This window comes from Mus musculus, chromosome 4 (genome assembly GCF_000001635.26).
Source record: "Mus musculus strain C57BL/6J chromosome 4, GRCm38.p6 C57BL/6J".
In the NCBI taxonomy this organism is placed as follows: domain Eukaryota; kingdom Metazoa; phylum Chordata; class Mammalia; order Rodentia; family Muridae; genus Mus; species Mus musculus.
Window position 1 is genome coordinate 46,596,754 of NC_000070.6, and position 15,534 is coordinate 46,612,287.

General features: G+C 54.7%; 2 protein-coding genes and 1 long non-coding RNA gene across 9 annotated transcripts in view; 1 reads left to right on the forward strand and 2 right to left on the reverse strand.

Annotated features, from left to right (window-relative positions):
• The window catches only part of Coro2a (coronin, actin binding protein 2A), a 64,993-nt gene extending 59,817 nt beyond the window's left edge, over positions 1-5,176 (reverse strand). The window contains exon 1 of the mRNA NM_001164804.1: positions 5,064-5,176. The gene's annotated coding sequence lies outside the window, so the exon portion shown is untranslated. The remainder of the gene's footprint in view (positions 1-5,063) is intronic.
• A 2,460-nt stretch (positions 5,177-7,636) lies between these two features.
• Positions 7,637-15,534, reverse strand: part of Tbc1d2 (TBC1 domain family, member 2) — a 45,951-nt gene continuing 38,053 nt past the window's right edge. For 6 of the 7 annotated variants that reach the window (XM_006538046.4, NM_198664.3, XM_030253640.1 and 3 more), the window contains 4 exons: positions 12,230-12,350; positions 10,217-10,402; positions 9,630-9,751; positions 7,637-9,215 (listed from right to left, as the gene is read on the reverse strand). In XM_006538046.4, coding sequence (XP_006538109.1) covers positions 9,008-9,215; positions 9,630-9,751; positions 10,217-10,402; positions 12,230-12,350 — 637 coding nt within the window. In that variant the 3' untranslated portion in view covers positions 7,637-9,007. The remainder of the gene's footprint in view (positions 9,216-9,629; positions 9,752-10,216; positions 10,403-12,229; positions 12,351-15,534) is intronic. The other variant, XM_006538047.4, reaches the window with a different exon arrangement.
• On the forward strand, positions 10,059-13,375 carry Gm31850. Its single transcript, XR_001784279.2, has 4 exons — positions 10,059-10,150; positions 10,235-11,672; positions 12,001-12,049; positions 12,326-13,375. It is a non-coding gene; the product is annotated as a predicted gene, 31850 (long non-coding RNA).

The following is a 15,534-nucleotide window of genomic DNA, read 5'->3' on the forward strand; positions in this document are numbered from 1 at the left end:
AGGAGTAGGGTGGGCAGGTGGGTGGTAGAGGTGACTCCGTGAAACCCACCTATTCCAGGGTCTGCCTGCAGACAGAGAAGAGCAACATTGTCTGGACTCTGCAGACAGATAGCAGAGTATGAAAGTCATTTAGACAATATGGGGCCTTAGCTTCTCATCCATAGAACGAGGATGGCAGTGTCCAAAAAGTAGGAGGGAAGCCCCCCCCTCCAAGTGTTCACACTGATCTCCAGGAACACGAAGACATGAAACATTAGTTTTCTATTTTTTGTCCTTTTCTAAAGTTTTATCTACCATCAAGAAGTACTCATAGCAGAAAACCCAAGCGCGTGTTCTTTGTAAGTTAACTTTATTGAGATACAATCTACCTACAACATAATAGATCCACTTAAAAATTAGATTATAGACAGGGTGGCTCACACCTGTAATTCCAGAGGAGGCTGAAGCAGGATTTCTGTGAGTCCAGGGCTAGCCTGGGCTGTAGTACTAAGTTTAGGGCTAGCCTGAAGTAGAGTGTAAGACATTGTCTTCAAAAAAAGGAAAAAAAAATCAAAACTGAAACAAAGGAAACACAGGGACAGATAAACAGGTCCTGGTGTCTACCCTCTGACCTGCCCAAACCCGCACCTACGGCTTCAGAAGGCTGAGAGAGCTAAGGAGTCTGAACCCCCATCTGCCTAGGGCATAGGCAGTACCAACAGGAGAACAGTCAGGAAGCAGGGCCAGCCAGTCCCCCTCTCCTGCCTGGGTTCCAGTCGGGCCCCTCCACTGTTCTGCAAACCTGGGGTTGAGCCCCTAGCTCACAGGCCCACCCCTGTCACCCAGGTCTGCACTCCTGTAACTGGTGGCCCATGAATCACACAATGTACTTCTCAATGTTCCTGCAGCCTAGAGTCCAAGATAAGGCTGCAGACTAGGAGTGTACAGGAGGGCTGGCCGGCCGGCTTCCGGGTTCAGGGAAAGGTGCCTGATGGTCTGTGTGTCCCCAGGGTAGAAGGGGTGTGTCTCTTGGGACTTCTTTTGCAGGGGCATGAAGTCTCAGAAGTGTTCTGCTTTCCTGATCCGACCAGCCCCTCCTGTGCCATCATCCTGGGGGTGGCGGTTTCAACAAACGAACTTGGCAGTGACAGGAACAGCTAAACCACAGGGATCCCAGGGAAACAGGTGTGCACGGAGGTGGCTGTGGCCTGGCTCTCAAGAGCGGGCATGGCTCTCGGGGCTCTCGGGGCTCTGCTTTAGCTTCCCCCTGAGACATTGTTGCAAGTTTCTAAGCTTCTCTGCACCTCATGCTTTTCTAACCGAAAGAGAGACTTAAAAATAGTACCTCCCGCACTAACCTGTAGGATTGCACCCTGCACACGGGTGGGGTGGGTTAGGTAATCCGGACCGTGGCCTCTGCCCTTCGTTTTCTTGCTCTTTCCTGATTTCCTGCTCTTCTTAGCGCCGGCCCACCTTAGGGGCTTCTCACTGCCTCTCCCCACCCCCTCATGCCCCACAGTTCAGCCTTGTTTGGCCAAGTCACCCTCTCAGAGTCCCTAAGCCACCTACCTGCCTAGAATGGCTGTCCCCTTTTCTGTGGTCACATTCCTCCACTCCCTCCTGTTTGCTCTTTCTTTCTTCTGTCACCTTCTGCCTTCCCTATCAGACAGACTGCAAACTCCTTCCGGCCTATTCTCTGGTGAAGGCATTTGGTAAACACTGGGGGCGGCCTGGGGAGGAGGCCCGGAGTAGCAAGGGCTGATCAACAGTAGCCCCGTGGTTGTCATCACTGTTATTGATCAGGCTGCCCCTCAAGACTTCCTTACTTCGAATCTAATCACACCTACCACACCTCATGGCTCACTTACAGTAAGGAACCATAATAACATCTTTAGCTATATCTTTTTCTGCTTAGGTTGAACCACATGAATTCATTACTACTGCTATTATTATTATTTTAAAGGTTTGCTATAAGCCTTTCTGGAGTGGTTTAGGCTAATGCATAAGCAGCAGAAGGAATCCAGAGAGAGAGAGAGAGAGAGAGAGATCTTGGCCCTTTGGATGGAGTGGGAGTGCCAAGTGCCTCCTCACTGCCCTGAGGAAGAGCACACACACACACACACACACACACACACACACACACACACACACACACACACACACACACACACACACGACACTCCCCTCCCCTGCCCTCTGCATCAAAATGAAAACTGCAGCATCACCTGGGGTCTTCTCTTGCCTGGCAGAGAAGAGGGAACGCTCTCCAAGGTCTGATCCAGGGCTATTTGAAAAGAGCAAAAGCTTCAAGCAGGGTCTCTTGGGGGGATCTGGCCGCCCTCCCCAAGGGAATGCACTTATCTCTGGGGAAGGGAGGGAGGACAGCAGTTTCTGGATGTCCAGAGCACTCTGCTCCTCCTGTAGAAGGCTCCATTGCTGAGCTGTGCAGACTCAGTCACCATCGAGGCCACGCCCACTTCCCAGATGGAGAAACTGAGGTGGAAACCAGCAGGCCAGAGATCACAGAGGGGACAGGGTTTGTGTCTGCCACCCTGTCTCACGGTCTTTCCTCCAGACCACTTGGGCCATGTATGTGTGTGTGTGTGTGTGTGTGTGTGTGTGTGTATGTATTATCTTGCCGTTGCCTCTTAGCCTTTTTTTCAGTGTCCCAGAAGTCTCAGAATGTTTCTTCACTGTCAGGACACTCCAGGATAGCAGTAATACACCCGTGTCTCTCTAGTGACCTCCTCAGGGGTGAAGTCCCCGAAGGAGAGGCCTGGGAGCAAAGGGCAGGTAGATCCATTTCACAGACTTTTGTTTCTATGGTTACTCTACAAAATGACACACCTCAGGCAAAAGCTTGCAACCTTGCCAGCACGTTTTTTTTTTTTTTTTTTTTTTTTTTTTTTTGGTTTGTCGAGACAGGGTTTCTCTGTATAGCCCTGGCTGTCCTGGAACTCACTTTGTAGACCAGGCTGGCCTCGAACTCAGAAATCCGCCAGCTTCTGCCTCCCGAGTGCTGGGATTAAAGGCGTGCACCACCACCACCCGGCTACCAGCACGGTTTTTTTAACCTTCTATGTTTATATCCTGTTGCTTTTACGAAGCAATGAGACTGTTTCATTTATGATATGTTTTATGTCCCCACCCCCACCCCTTGGGTCTCATGTACCCCAGGCTATCCTTGATCTCCATTTGTAGCAGAGGATAGCCTGGCTTTGGTGGATGAATTCCCCATCCTCCAAGTGAATCTCCAAGTTCGGTCGATTCGGTTTTGGGGATGGAACTCTGCCGACTGAGCTGCACCCTAGCTGCTAAGCACCCCATTCTTGGAATTAGGATTCCTGGCTGGTTTGTTGTGTGGCCTTTACCAGGCACACCCCCTCCTGGGACAGGTGATTATATGCCCATAGAATACGAGCGTTGGATGAGATAGACGGTTTCTAGACTGCCCCTAGAATAAGGGCCTGGGATGAGATGGTTTCTAGAGACCCTTTCAGGTCAGAGAATCCACAACTCCACAGTACATTTTTAAAGTTCGGGATGACTTTGTAATAATCAGGACCTGCCTGCTCATGCGCCATCACTGTAGCCTCCCAGATCACAAACGTTCCCAATGACAGGGGACTCAGGTGGTACTTAGGCTTTCGAGCTGGCGCTGGGCTCTGGCAGCCACACTTATACTTAGTCTCCCTTTATGAGGGGATAATAACACTCATTTGCAGCGAAGCTCCAGGTTGGGGCCACAGGGCAAGGTCCCCTGCCACACTGCTTTGGCCCTGGCAACGCACAGCACCCTATGATGCCCACCCAGCCCTCTGCCTGTACACTTAGATGACGTAGGGCTCACTACCGGCGCTGGCCTGGGGAAAGGGAAGGGTCTCCTCTTTTAGCCTTAAGAAAGTCCTTGGGTGAGGGAGAGGGAGACAGGCGATCAGGAGGTGCTGAGCCTGTTCCTTAGTGGGGACAGATGTCAGGAAATGAGGCAGAAGTGTCCAGAGATGGGCTTAAGCCTTTCTCTCCCTCCACATCCCTCAAGAGATGTCTGGAGGCGAGGGACGTGTAAGGACACATTCCTGTGCTGAGGCACAGGTGGTTATGAACAAGTCCCTGGAGCATTCGCAGAAGAGCAGGCTCTGAGACAGAAGGGCCACATGCTAGCTAAGGGACACTATCAGGATTGCAGCCACAGTGGGACCAGATTCCCCAGTTTCGCTAGTGAGAGTCCCCATCTCGAGAAGAATGCAACATAAGACCTTCATCAAAAGGCATCTTATAGAACTTCCCAGCCCTACACCAGAGGTCTTTAAAGATCCTGGAGTCACTGCACCCCTAGATACATGCTCAGTCCCCCAACCCCCGGAGACACTGTTTTCCTGGCAAGTGGACTGAGGACCGAGTGTGGTAGTACCAACCCTGTCCCACCAGGCTGGTACGCAGAACTGGGCTCCGGCAGCTGGCCAGGGCGCGGACCAGGACGTCCTTCTCCATTGCCCGAATGCAGGTGGGTGTTTGCTCGGCTCGGGTCCAGGCAGGTCTGAGGCTGAGATCTGGCCATTGCCAGCGCGGGGCTCCTCCTCCAGCTCCAGGCGATGAGCCTGGTCTGGGTAGCAGACTGCTCGCCCCACCCGCGCGCCCAGGTCGCCTCGGCAGGGACTCAGGGATGCTTCCTCCTCCACCGTTTCCCGGGACTGGAAGCTGAGGCCCCCGCGGGTAACCCAGCCAGGACAGGAACAATCACGACTCGGGTCCACGGGGCACCTGGGCCACACCGGGGCCTGTCGAGACTGGCTGCCGCGCCCAGGGCGGGCCGCTCACCGCCGCAAGAGGCGCGGGCGGTAAGGACTGGCCCCTAACCTCTGGAGCGCGAACCTGGGGGTCGCTGCTCCTAGTCACCCACTGAGGGAGCGGCCGCACCAGTATCCCGATGGGGAAACTGAGGACTGGAGCGGGGCAGAGCTTTGTGTGAGATCGTGCGGGGGTCTGGAGGATAGGTCTCCGCGACGCCGGGGACAGCATCCCTCCCGCCACAGAGCCGCAGCCCGGGCGCAGCGAGCGTCCCGCCCGGCCCGGTCCCACCCTACCTTGTTGGCTGCCGCGCAGGTGGCGGCGGCGGCGGCTCCGGCTCCCGCTCCGCGCTTCGCGCCGCCCGCCGAGTCCCCGCGCCCAGTGCCGCCGCCTCCCCGCGCAGCCCGGCGGGCGGGACCGGGCCGGGCGGGGTCGGGGCGGGGCGGGACGGAGAGGCCCCGCCTGTGCGCCGCCCGTCGCCCGCAGCTCGGTTCCCGTCCCGCGTGCACACACTCTCGCCTCCGACACGCTCTCGCCGCAGGCTTTGGGTGGGACTCGGGTCCCGAACCTCAGTTTCCCCTTGCTGAGATGGAGACTGTCATCGCGCCTGCCTCCCAGATGGCTCGAAGCTGGATCCCGCAGCGAGCGCCGGGACCGCAGCTCTGCAGGCGGCGGGAGAACTGGAGAGCGGAGGGCGGCTGCGCATCCGGGAGATCCTTCCCACTGCTGCCATTAGGGGGCGCTGCGTCCAAGCCGCTCCCTCTTTCAGCCGGGTGCTCACTGAATATGGAAGATAGGACGTCATATCTTTCATAATAACCACGCCACACCACCTGTCTTGGAAAGTGTTCTTCGTGTCTTGTAGTGATGTGTTTGGTGGGGGGCGGGGGGGAGGAGGGAGACTAGCACTGTACCTGGCACAAAGTAGGTATTGTATATATTGTTAACTAAGAACACAATTTATTACATTTGATCTACCAACGCCTTCAATGTAGTCATAATACTCCCATTTCATAGACAAGAAGTTGAGACTTTAGCTGAGTTCTTGGTAGGCTCTATAACAAATTTAATGTGTGTGTGTGTATGATTTGTGATGGTGGGATTGAACATTAGGACCGTGCATATGCTTGCCAGGCAAGTATTCTACCTTTGAGCTACACTGTGAGACCTCTCCTCTTTTTCTGAAACAAGAGTTCACTAAATTGCTTAGGTTGGCTTTGAACTAGCCATCTTCCTCCCTCAGCCTCTAGGAGCTGGGATTGTAGGACTACACCACCACACTCAGCTCTGGTGAGTCCTTGATCACTTTAGAACAGCAGTCGCTAAAGCCTTCCTCTAGTTCCTGCTGAACCACAGGGCCCTGGGCCGGTTTTCTTCCTAGAGCTGTGGGTTTCCCACGTCTGAATTCCCCCTGCATCCCGCTTGGAGCTGCACTGGCAGAAGCACACAGCGCACAACCGCAGCAGTTGGACCTTTGCCCTCAAGGGTCCATGGTAATCTAAAACATTTTTGTCACTTTTTAACGAGTGTGTGTGTGTGTGTGTGTGTGTGTGTGTGTGTGTGCAAACTTTCAGAAGTTAGTTCTTTCCTTTCATCTTATTTCTGCAATGCTACATATTCCTGGCTGACTGTCCCTGAGCTATCGGGCAATATATCAGATGCCTCCCATCTCCAAGTAGGAGGGCTGCATTCAGCTTTTTACATGGTTCCTGGGGACAGGTCTCAGGCTGCCTGGCTCCTGAGACAGCACTATCACCCTCTTAGGCATTTTACCAGCCCATTTATTAATTTTTTTAAGGAGGGTCCCACATAGCCCAGGTCGGTCTTAGACTGTCTATGAACTAAGAAGAACCCATGAACTCATTCTCCTGTCTACCTCCTAAAGGCTGGGGCCACCATGCCAGGCCCACCACAGTGTTTCTGACTTGGCTTTACCCTGGAGCAGGCTGACTCATCTGGATGCCCCAACACAGTAAAGGCGGAGGCTAGGGTCTGGTGGTCCTCTCTCTCTCAGCATCATTCCCAAGCTCCCGCTCGCATCATCTCCTTTGGAAGGTCTCTTTCAAAATCATCTTAAAAGAAACTCTTTTTTCATGGTGCCAGGCCAGTTGTCTGTTGGGACAGGCTTGTTTGACAGGATTATCTGGGGGACTGTGGGCACGTGGACCCGTAAATCAGAGGGGAGACCTGGAACCTGGCATGCCTCTTCTGTGTCTGGGGAGGGGCTTTCCCTGTGTCCTCTTACCGGTTCCTAATCCTACCTCAGGTGTGGAAGGCAGCCCCTGACAACCCCTAAGTTACACACAAGGGGACACAGCCTACCAGGGCCTGCTCAGACACTATGGGGTCAGACACTATGGGACGTGTTGGGTTGGGAGACATCACTGATTGACTTTCTACTTGTCCTGTAGAATGTGGCCGTGTGTGTGTGTGTGTGTGTGTGTGTGTGTGTGTGTGTGTTGTACTGGGAGAAGATAGCCCCTGGGCAAGGGTCTATTTGGGATATAAGCTTGAACAAAGTAGTTTGGGGGCGTATCCCTCTCACATCCAGTCTTTGGGGTCTCTAGGCCCCTGTCCCTTTGTTCTCTGAGAAGGCCTGCTGGTCCAGGGGTGGGAGGGGTCGATCATGGAGTTCCATCTCTGTTCTGGGTAGGAAGGTGGGGCTGTGGCATCAGATCTTCCAGCCTCTGAAGCAGTGGCCCCTGGGGAAGGGGCAGCAGCTGTGGGGCGAGCAAGGAACCTGACACTAGGGGTAGGCCCCAGGCCCTGAGGGAGGGGCAGGCTCTGCCCCAGCAGCAGCCCAGAGAGTCTCAGGCTCGCCCGCACCCCTTGTTTGTTTCTGTTCCAGTTCAGGCAGCCCAGACACTCATCGTTTTTCTCTTATTTATTTGGTTTTTGAGACACTGTTTGGCTGTGTAGTCCAGTGTTGGAACTGCTGGGATCTGAAGTGTGTACCCCACACCTGACTCCCCCTTTTCTTTTCCTAGAGTTGACCCTGTGGGTATGCCCACAGGCAGTCACGGCCAGAGCCGCCCTCCCCTTCTGTGTGACACTACACTAAGTTCTCTGAGTCCTGTTACTGGAGCTTGGCCTGCTCGTTCAGGGCTGGAGGAGGCAATTAATCCCAGAACACTTACCCCCCAGGGTTAAGCCTCCTGGCTCCAAGAGTAGCTGAACACAAGGCCCAGCACTGCTGGAACACAGTGCAGCTTGGTAAGAAAGCTGCGTTGGTCCCCCAAGGAGAAGCGCAAGTGCTTGGCAGAGTTCTCCTCTAGGGAGAGTTGAGGAAGAGGAGAGGTGGGGGCTGTGGCTTGGTGGGGGAGTAGTAGAAAGGGCACTGTTTATCCAGCAGCCTGTGCCCACAGTTCAACCTGTTTTTGGCTTTTTGGTGGTGGCTTTTGGGAGAGCCGGTCATCACCTAGCCATGTCCCCTCCATGTAAGGCTGCTTACCAACTGGCTCTGGTGAGCCGAGTGGGCTGCTGCCCTGCTCCCCTCCCAAGCCTACCCTGTTGGCCCCACAGGCCAGATGCAGGCCAGAGTGGATGCTTGCTCCAGGTCCACTGTCCAGTCCACATCAGGTTCCTCAGGGTAGCAGGCAGGGGCTCCCCTGGGATGACCCAGTGGGCTGTAAACAGAAGGCAAGCTTTAGGCATGAGGCTGTAGAGATAGTCCCTATGAGCAGGGCGATCTCAACACACAGATCCAGGTGGCAACTCAGGGGGGCTACTGTCTGGAAAGACAGATGCCCTGAAAATGCAGGCCTTGAACTTGGGGTGCCACATAATGGTGACCAAGGCCTGGAGCCAGAGGGTGCCAGCGGGAACATTCCTGACACTTGTGCCGAGGAGCCCTGGTAATGAGACGGCTTCTGTCCTAAAGGTGGAGCGCCATCAACTGCAAGGATGTTGCTTTATGTCATCATGGCTCTGACAGGAGGATCCTGCATGGAGTCTGAGGTCAGCCTGAGTTCCTCGAGACCTGGTCAGAAGACGAAATCCAAACGGAATGGAAATGGTGGTGCCTCTCAGAGACTGGTCAGGTGACCCAGCATGTATCCCTGCCTCCTGTCCTGTGTGTGAAAGTGCTCTGTGGGGCAGTGACACAGGCTGGCAAGCCTGGGAGACTAAGGCCTGGAGAGGGCAAAGGCCTGGTCCAGGGTCACACACACCTCCCGCCCATGGCTGAACTCTATCTTCCTGCCAGCAAAGGTGAGAAAGGCTTTGGGGACAGAGGGCTCGGTCAGCTGTCGCCTTCTCCTTCGTCCTCGCTGACGCAGCCCTCTGGCGGTGCTCTGCCCAGGGATGCCCGTCTCTGCAAGTACTCCACTTTCAGCAGCTCTAGCTCGCGCAGCTCCGCCTCCAGTCGCTCTCGGTGGGCTGCCCGCAGCTGCCGCAGTTGCTTCATGGGAAATGGGTTCATGTCATTGAAGGCTATGCTCATGAGCTTCCTGAAAGGAAGGTACAGTCGGCCAGGGCAAGGTTACCAGTTTCGGCCAGGTCCTGACATCCGTCCACCCTAGAATGGTGGTCCTGCCTTCTGGAGCTAACCTTCCGGGGATGGGGGTGGGGGAGACTATTCCCACCTAGAGCTGAGGCTGGAGGGAGCTAGGCAGGTACCTGATCCAGTAAAGGAAGGGCAGCTCTGGAGGGCTTCCTGGAGGAGGCACATGAGAGCTTAGCTTTGAGGATAGGGACCAGGCTCAAGATAATGGAGGAGCAGTGGGAGAAGGGAGCCAGGAGGCTCCTAGGGGCAGAGCCAGTGGTGGGTTGGTTGTCCCACACCCTGGGTCTTGATGGGAGGGTGAAGGTGGGCTTTGGAGCTTGCTTGCCATACAAGGATACAGAGGGGGCGGACAGCTCACCGGCTGTCGCAGATGGTCTTGGTGAAGAAACGCAGGTACTGGTAGATCTCCAGGCTGTCCTGGAGTTGCAGGATCGCTTCCTCATTGTACTTGAAGATGGCCAGAGCATATCGGAACACCACCTAGGGCACAGTGGGGTTCAGGTGGGGTACAGACCCAGGCAGGTACTGTTGGGGGGTGCTGGGGGGGGGGACACGACTCAGCGACTCCGGGAATATGGAGGTTTCTGGCAGGCCAGAGTGGAAGCCTAGGGCCACAAAGTGTGGGAGGCAGTGGGAGGGAGGGACAGGTGACAGGAAGCCCTAAAGGAAGCTTGAAACATTGCTTTATGCCTGGTCGCTGAACGCCTGAGCTCTCTACAAGACACGAAGAGGCACTGCCCTGCTGGAGTCAAGGGCGTTAGTCCCAGTAGCATCTTTGCTGGTGGGTCGCCTGGTGAGGTCACAGGCAAGGCTTGGACCAGACCCAGGCTCCAGAGGCAGGGCCGCTGCTTCCTCTCATATTGCACAGAGCACTTTACAGTTTAGTATCACAGATGGCTCTGGCAGGTGGCCGTCTTTCCGTTCAGTGGGACCAGGCACACTTACCTTGGTCCCTTCATACAGGAAGGCATCCCAGACCCGCAGGAGGATGTCACTGATGAGAGAGTCGGCGAAGACCACGAGGAACCAGTTGAAAGTGATGAGAGAGAGGTCTACACGGTGCTGCCCCAGGTGCGCAGTCAGTCGGGGCAGCTTCTCCGAGAGGAGGTCCTGGAGCACCCGCTGGTCCACCTGGGAGGCAGAAGAGGCCTGTCACTTCGGCTGGCTCCCTCTCTGCCTGCTCTTCAGGCCCCACGTCAGAGGTCCTGGGCAGGCCTGTTTTGTACTGGGAGTGGTGTGTGTGTGTGGCAGGTGCAGCAACATCACCATGCCTCCCGACACTTGGGCAAAGCAACAGGCTTTGCCATGGGTCTCTCTGTGGGTAAGTCCTTGGCCCCTTTACCCAGCCAATGTCCCCGACAACTAAGTTGTCTCATGTTTTCAGGAACAAAAGAGACTTTTCAAGGTGGCTTCTCTAGACCCATATTGGTCTGACTCTTAAGATGCTTGGCGGACACTTGGGGTGAGGGCCTGAGACAGATACTGATATCGCAGTGTGTCCTGACACATCAGGTGGCAGGAATCTAAAGCAGGAAGCTGCAGGCCACAGCTGCTAGTGACCTCTCCTGGTGGTTCTACCTTATTTATTTCAGTGGACATGGCTACTGTTACTCCTGGGACAGATCCCTCCTCCTTGGCAGTGCCCTGATCTGTGTCCCCTCCTGCTCCTTCTTGCCTAGAACTGTGACAGTCCTCCCTGTGCAAGTCTGTCTGGACATCAGTGTTGCTGTGGTGAGTACCCAGGGATGCCCTTCCCTCCCTCCCTTCTTCCCTCAGAGGCATGACCTCGTCAGAGCCCCATGTGAGTCACCAGATCTATGATGAAATGGGACCAAGAACTGCCTGTGATCCACAGTACAGCAGTCAAGGCAGGGCAGACTCCTCCCTCTGTTGGTAACTGGGGACACTAGGTGGGGTCCCCGGCTGCCTATCGTCTCTGTTCTGAATGTAGCCAATTCTCCAAGGTCAAGGTAAACCCAAAGCAAGCTTGATGCTGGTGCTCAATGCATCTCCCTTTCAGAGATGTTAAGACGCAACAATGAGCTATGGTATTTCCCAGCCGGCCTTACTGTAGCGGGGCAGACCTAAGACATGGTTCTAACCAAAAGAAGACAGAAAGGAGAAACTGCAGACTGAAACTCCAGCGGCCACCTGTCTGCTTCTGGCGTACACCACGGCCACAGACGGGGTTGAGGGTGGCACAGCCCTCTTGTAACCAACTGGTGATGAACATGAGGCTGGCGGAGCAGGCAGCCGGGGGGAGCCTGACCCTGCGGCATCAAGGACCATACTTGGTCCCTTCCTCTCCATGAGGCCAGGTGCAGTCCCTTCTGTCTGAGCTGGCTCTCTCCTTGCAGCTGCGCTTGATCCCTGCCATCTCAAAGGGCACCCAGGAGGAGCGGTGGGTGTCAGACATGGCAGCAGGAGGGGAGAGAGCGGGGGGGGGAGGGGTGAAGGAAGGATGGAGGCTGAAAGGCAGAAGGGTTGCCTCAGCAAGAACCCGGTAGGGGATGGGGATATGACTTAACAGTTCTTAAGCCCACAAAGTGACCTTATTACTATTCTAGAGTAGGCCAGCCTGGGGTTCTTTGCCTGGTTCGGGGCAGCAACCCTCCCCGGGGATGTGGCATCCTCACCCCAAGCCCACTGCCCAGCCCACCATCACGTGGTCTCTCTCTTTTCTTGACTGGGAGATGGCAAGGGATGTTGATTTCTGTCTCCCTCCCCAGAAAGCAAAGCTTCCCGGGGGCATGGCGTCACCACTGGGCCAACTTGCAGGTGGGTAGGACCTCACCATCTTACAGGCCCTCAGTGCCAAGGGGCTTCTAGCAGATAGAGAGGGTTCAAAGGCCACTGTTGTGTTGGAGAGGCAGAGTCCCAGGATCTGCTGGCCTGAAGGAACTCCTCTGGGGGAGGGGGTTGCCTCGGGCGGGGCCCGTGTACCACCCTCCTGCTCACCTGGGATGCAGTCAGTGTCTTGCTGTAGTACTCAGCCGGCAGTATGGTCTCCACAATGGCCACCAGGCACCAGAAGGCACTCTCCTCATCTTCTAGGACCAACAGGGCGATGGCCGCCAGCCTGCAGAAGAGGGAGGAGCCAGGAGTGACCGACCCATAGCAGTTACAGTGCTGCGTGGCAGAGAGAGCATCCTGGGGGCCTGGGTTGAGTCCTCCCATATGGCACTGGGCTAGCCCGAAACCCAGACCAGGCTGGTAGTCATGGCGCCCGGGGTGAGAGGTTTGGAGGATGCTCACAGGTCAACGTCCAGAGCCGTGGAGATCAATTCAGAACAGAGGCTCTGAGGCTGGGTTGCCTGGATGGAAATTATGGTAAGGATTGTTTCCTGGGTGGCCTTAGGTAAACTACTTAACCTGTCTCAGCCTCAACCTCCTCATAAGCATCAGGGCTGGGTGAGGACCAGTGCTCAGCGCTGTTGGCAGTCAGCATGTTTACTGTCCACCTGGTGCATGTAGCGCAGTCAGTGCTCGGTAAGTACTGGCTACCTTCACCTTCGCGATGGCAAGCTCTGAGAGCCTGTGAGGGACACCGCCCACCTGTCGGGGCTGTGTGGTCCCAAGGGAGAGCAGACCTTGTGCCTTTCTCGCTGGCACACCCTGTGCTGAGCACACACAGCCTTTCCTCCTATGCGCCTTCACCAGTTATGAGGTCCTACTGAGACCGGGGGGCGGGGGGAGGGAGGACAGACAGACAAGCCTTGAGCTGCGTGGGGACATCTCCCCCGAGAGAAGCACTCTGCTTCTTCCACCTTCCCTGAGGGGACACATCCAGGCCGACCCAAGAGACCACTCCCCAGCTTCCATGGACCCTGGCAAACACACAGCCCGTCCCAGACACTCTCCGAGGCTCAGAGTGCTTCAGCAAAGCCTCACGACTTTCTGTAGCAATGAGCCCAAAGGACAGACACTCTGACACAGGGGGGGGGGTTTCTGGGAACCATGGGGTCCTTAGGTCTGAGGGCAGCCCTCTTCAGGGCATCTGTAGGGGAAGGGGCTGCACTGGAAGTCATGGGCTCTCTGTGCAATTACAGAAGCTTTGGTTTTTATTTTATTTTAATTTTTAAAATGTCTTCCTGACCCTTTTTTTAAAAAAGATTTATTTATTTTATGTATGTGAGTACACTGTAGCTGTCTTCAGACACACCAGAAGAGGGTGTCAGATCTCACTACAGATGGTTGTGAGCCACCATGTGGGTGCTGGGAATTGAACTCAGGACCGTTGGAAGAGCAGTCAGTGCTCTTAACCTCTGAGCCATCTCTCCAGCCCTGATTATTATTACTCTTATTAATTATTTTGAGACAGTCTGGCCTAGAACTTGCAATCCTCTGGCCGCAGTCTGCGGGTGTTGGCATTGCAGGCGTGCACCACCCCAGCCTGCACTGCAGAGCCTTGCAGAGCCTTGCAGAGCCAAGTGTTTGTTTATGTGTCTTGGGGTTCTTCATGGTTTGCGTTCATGGCCTCCATTTCCTTTTGAGGTTCATGGCTTAGAACAGGACTGTTTCCCCCCAAACAAGGAACGTGCGCCCTTCCTCCTCAGCCGATTGCTCGCATCGGGAACGACCCGCTCCTCGCCCTGTCTGGCTCTGCCTTCCATGGGTATTTACACAAACCCTCCTGACTCTGAGCTGAGTGCAAAAAGAGAAAAACAGCCACAGGTCTCCTGGGACATTGGAGGCTCTTGGAGCAGGGGGAGGGGACCCATAGAGGTCACCAGGTTCAAGAACAGAAAATGTCCTGTGTGACAACTACCACTCCGTCCGTGACCAGGGGAGACACATGTAATCAACCATGGAACTTTTGGCTGTTGAGCCTGAACACTACCCTAGACATTCCTTCAAACGGGTCTCTGGTAGGTTCTTCTTATGGGTTACCTCTGGTCCAGGCAAACATCTTACTGCACAGATGGGGAGAGCGGAACTCAGAAGGCAAAAGTGGCCATCACTTAAGATCATCTCGGCAGAGGGGACCAATCCCGGATGCCCAAGTCCAGCCTGCTGCTGTCTGTCCTAACCCACCCTTTTCCCACAAAGCTCAGGATGTCCTCAGATCAGGAACTCCAGGCTGTATTGTCTTAGACTTCTGCATACAGATGGCCAGTTATTGGAGGGTGGTTCCTGCCAGGACTCACCACTGCTGAGGGGGGGGGGGGGAGTACAATGGGACACCACCTGAACAGGCCTGCAAAGGCATGTGCAGAGGGCGGCAAGAATGACATTTAGTGCACTCACATTATTCTCATGGGGAAATGGACTTCAAATGCTTGCTCTGAGCTGGCAACACACATCTCTGCATTATCTGTAACCCTAGGAACAAGCTGCCTTAGGTGAACTGTTTATTCGGCCACAGTGCATGCAGTTCTAAGATTGACCACTAGATGGCGACACAGACAGCCATAAGGGACTTGAAGCTGCAAAAAACATTACCTCTCTTGAGATCAAGGCAGGCTCTAGTGTACATAGCTTTCTATTTAAAGCAATAACATAAATATTTGCGTGGATACCAATTATGTGTGCTTGCATATCAATTTAAGCAAAGGTTTCCTCAAGAGATACACTGAAAGGCACCTGCCCCCTTTTGCTTCAAGTGTCCTCCTGTGGCCACCTTCTTGTTGGTCTTACTTCCCTCTATACCAGGGCATTCTGTTCCTGAGGCTCCTACCATGACAGCTTTCCCTGTCCTTTAGCCATTAGCCAACCTCTGGAGTTCAGATCCCCTGTGTGGCTAAGGCCTCCGGCCTCTGTAAAGGACACTGGATTAGAAAAGCTTTGGGGGTAGCCCAGCTCCCACTTAGAGGGTGGGTTGTAGGAAGGACTGGGCATGGGCCAATCCAGGGCCAGAGGCTGCTGGGCTGCCACGCACAGTGAAATTCTGGACAGCTTCTATAAGCTCAGGTCTCAGCTGGAAGATGGGGCCCCCACCTCCACCTGCAGGGTCAGAGCTTAAAACTCACCACTCACCTAATCCCGGAGCTTCTGGTCCTCATAGCTTCTGTTTCCATTTTATTTTATTTTATTTTTGAAAGTTCTGGGGGTTAAACTCAGGGCCTTGCATCCTACCATTGAGTCACGGCCTTGGGTTCCTCTCCTTTCCTTTCCTTTCCTTTCCTTTCCTTTCCTTTCCTTTCCTTTCCTCTCCTCTCCTCTCCTCTCCCTCCCCTTTTCTTTTTCTTTTTTGAGACAAGGTAGTCCCTACATCATGCAAGCTGTCCTTGAACTCAACTCTAGTCCAGGCAGAAAGGCCGTGA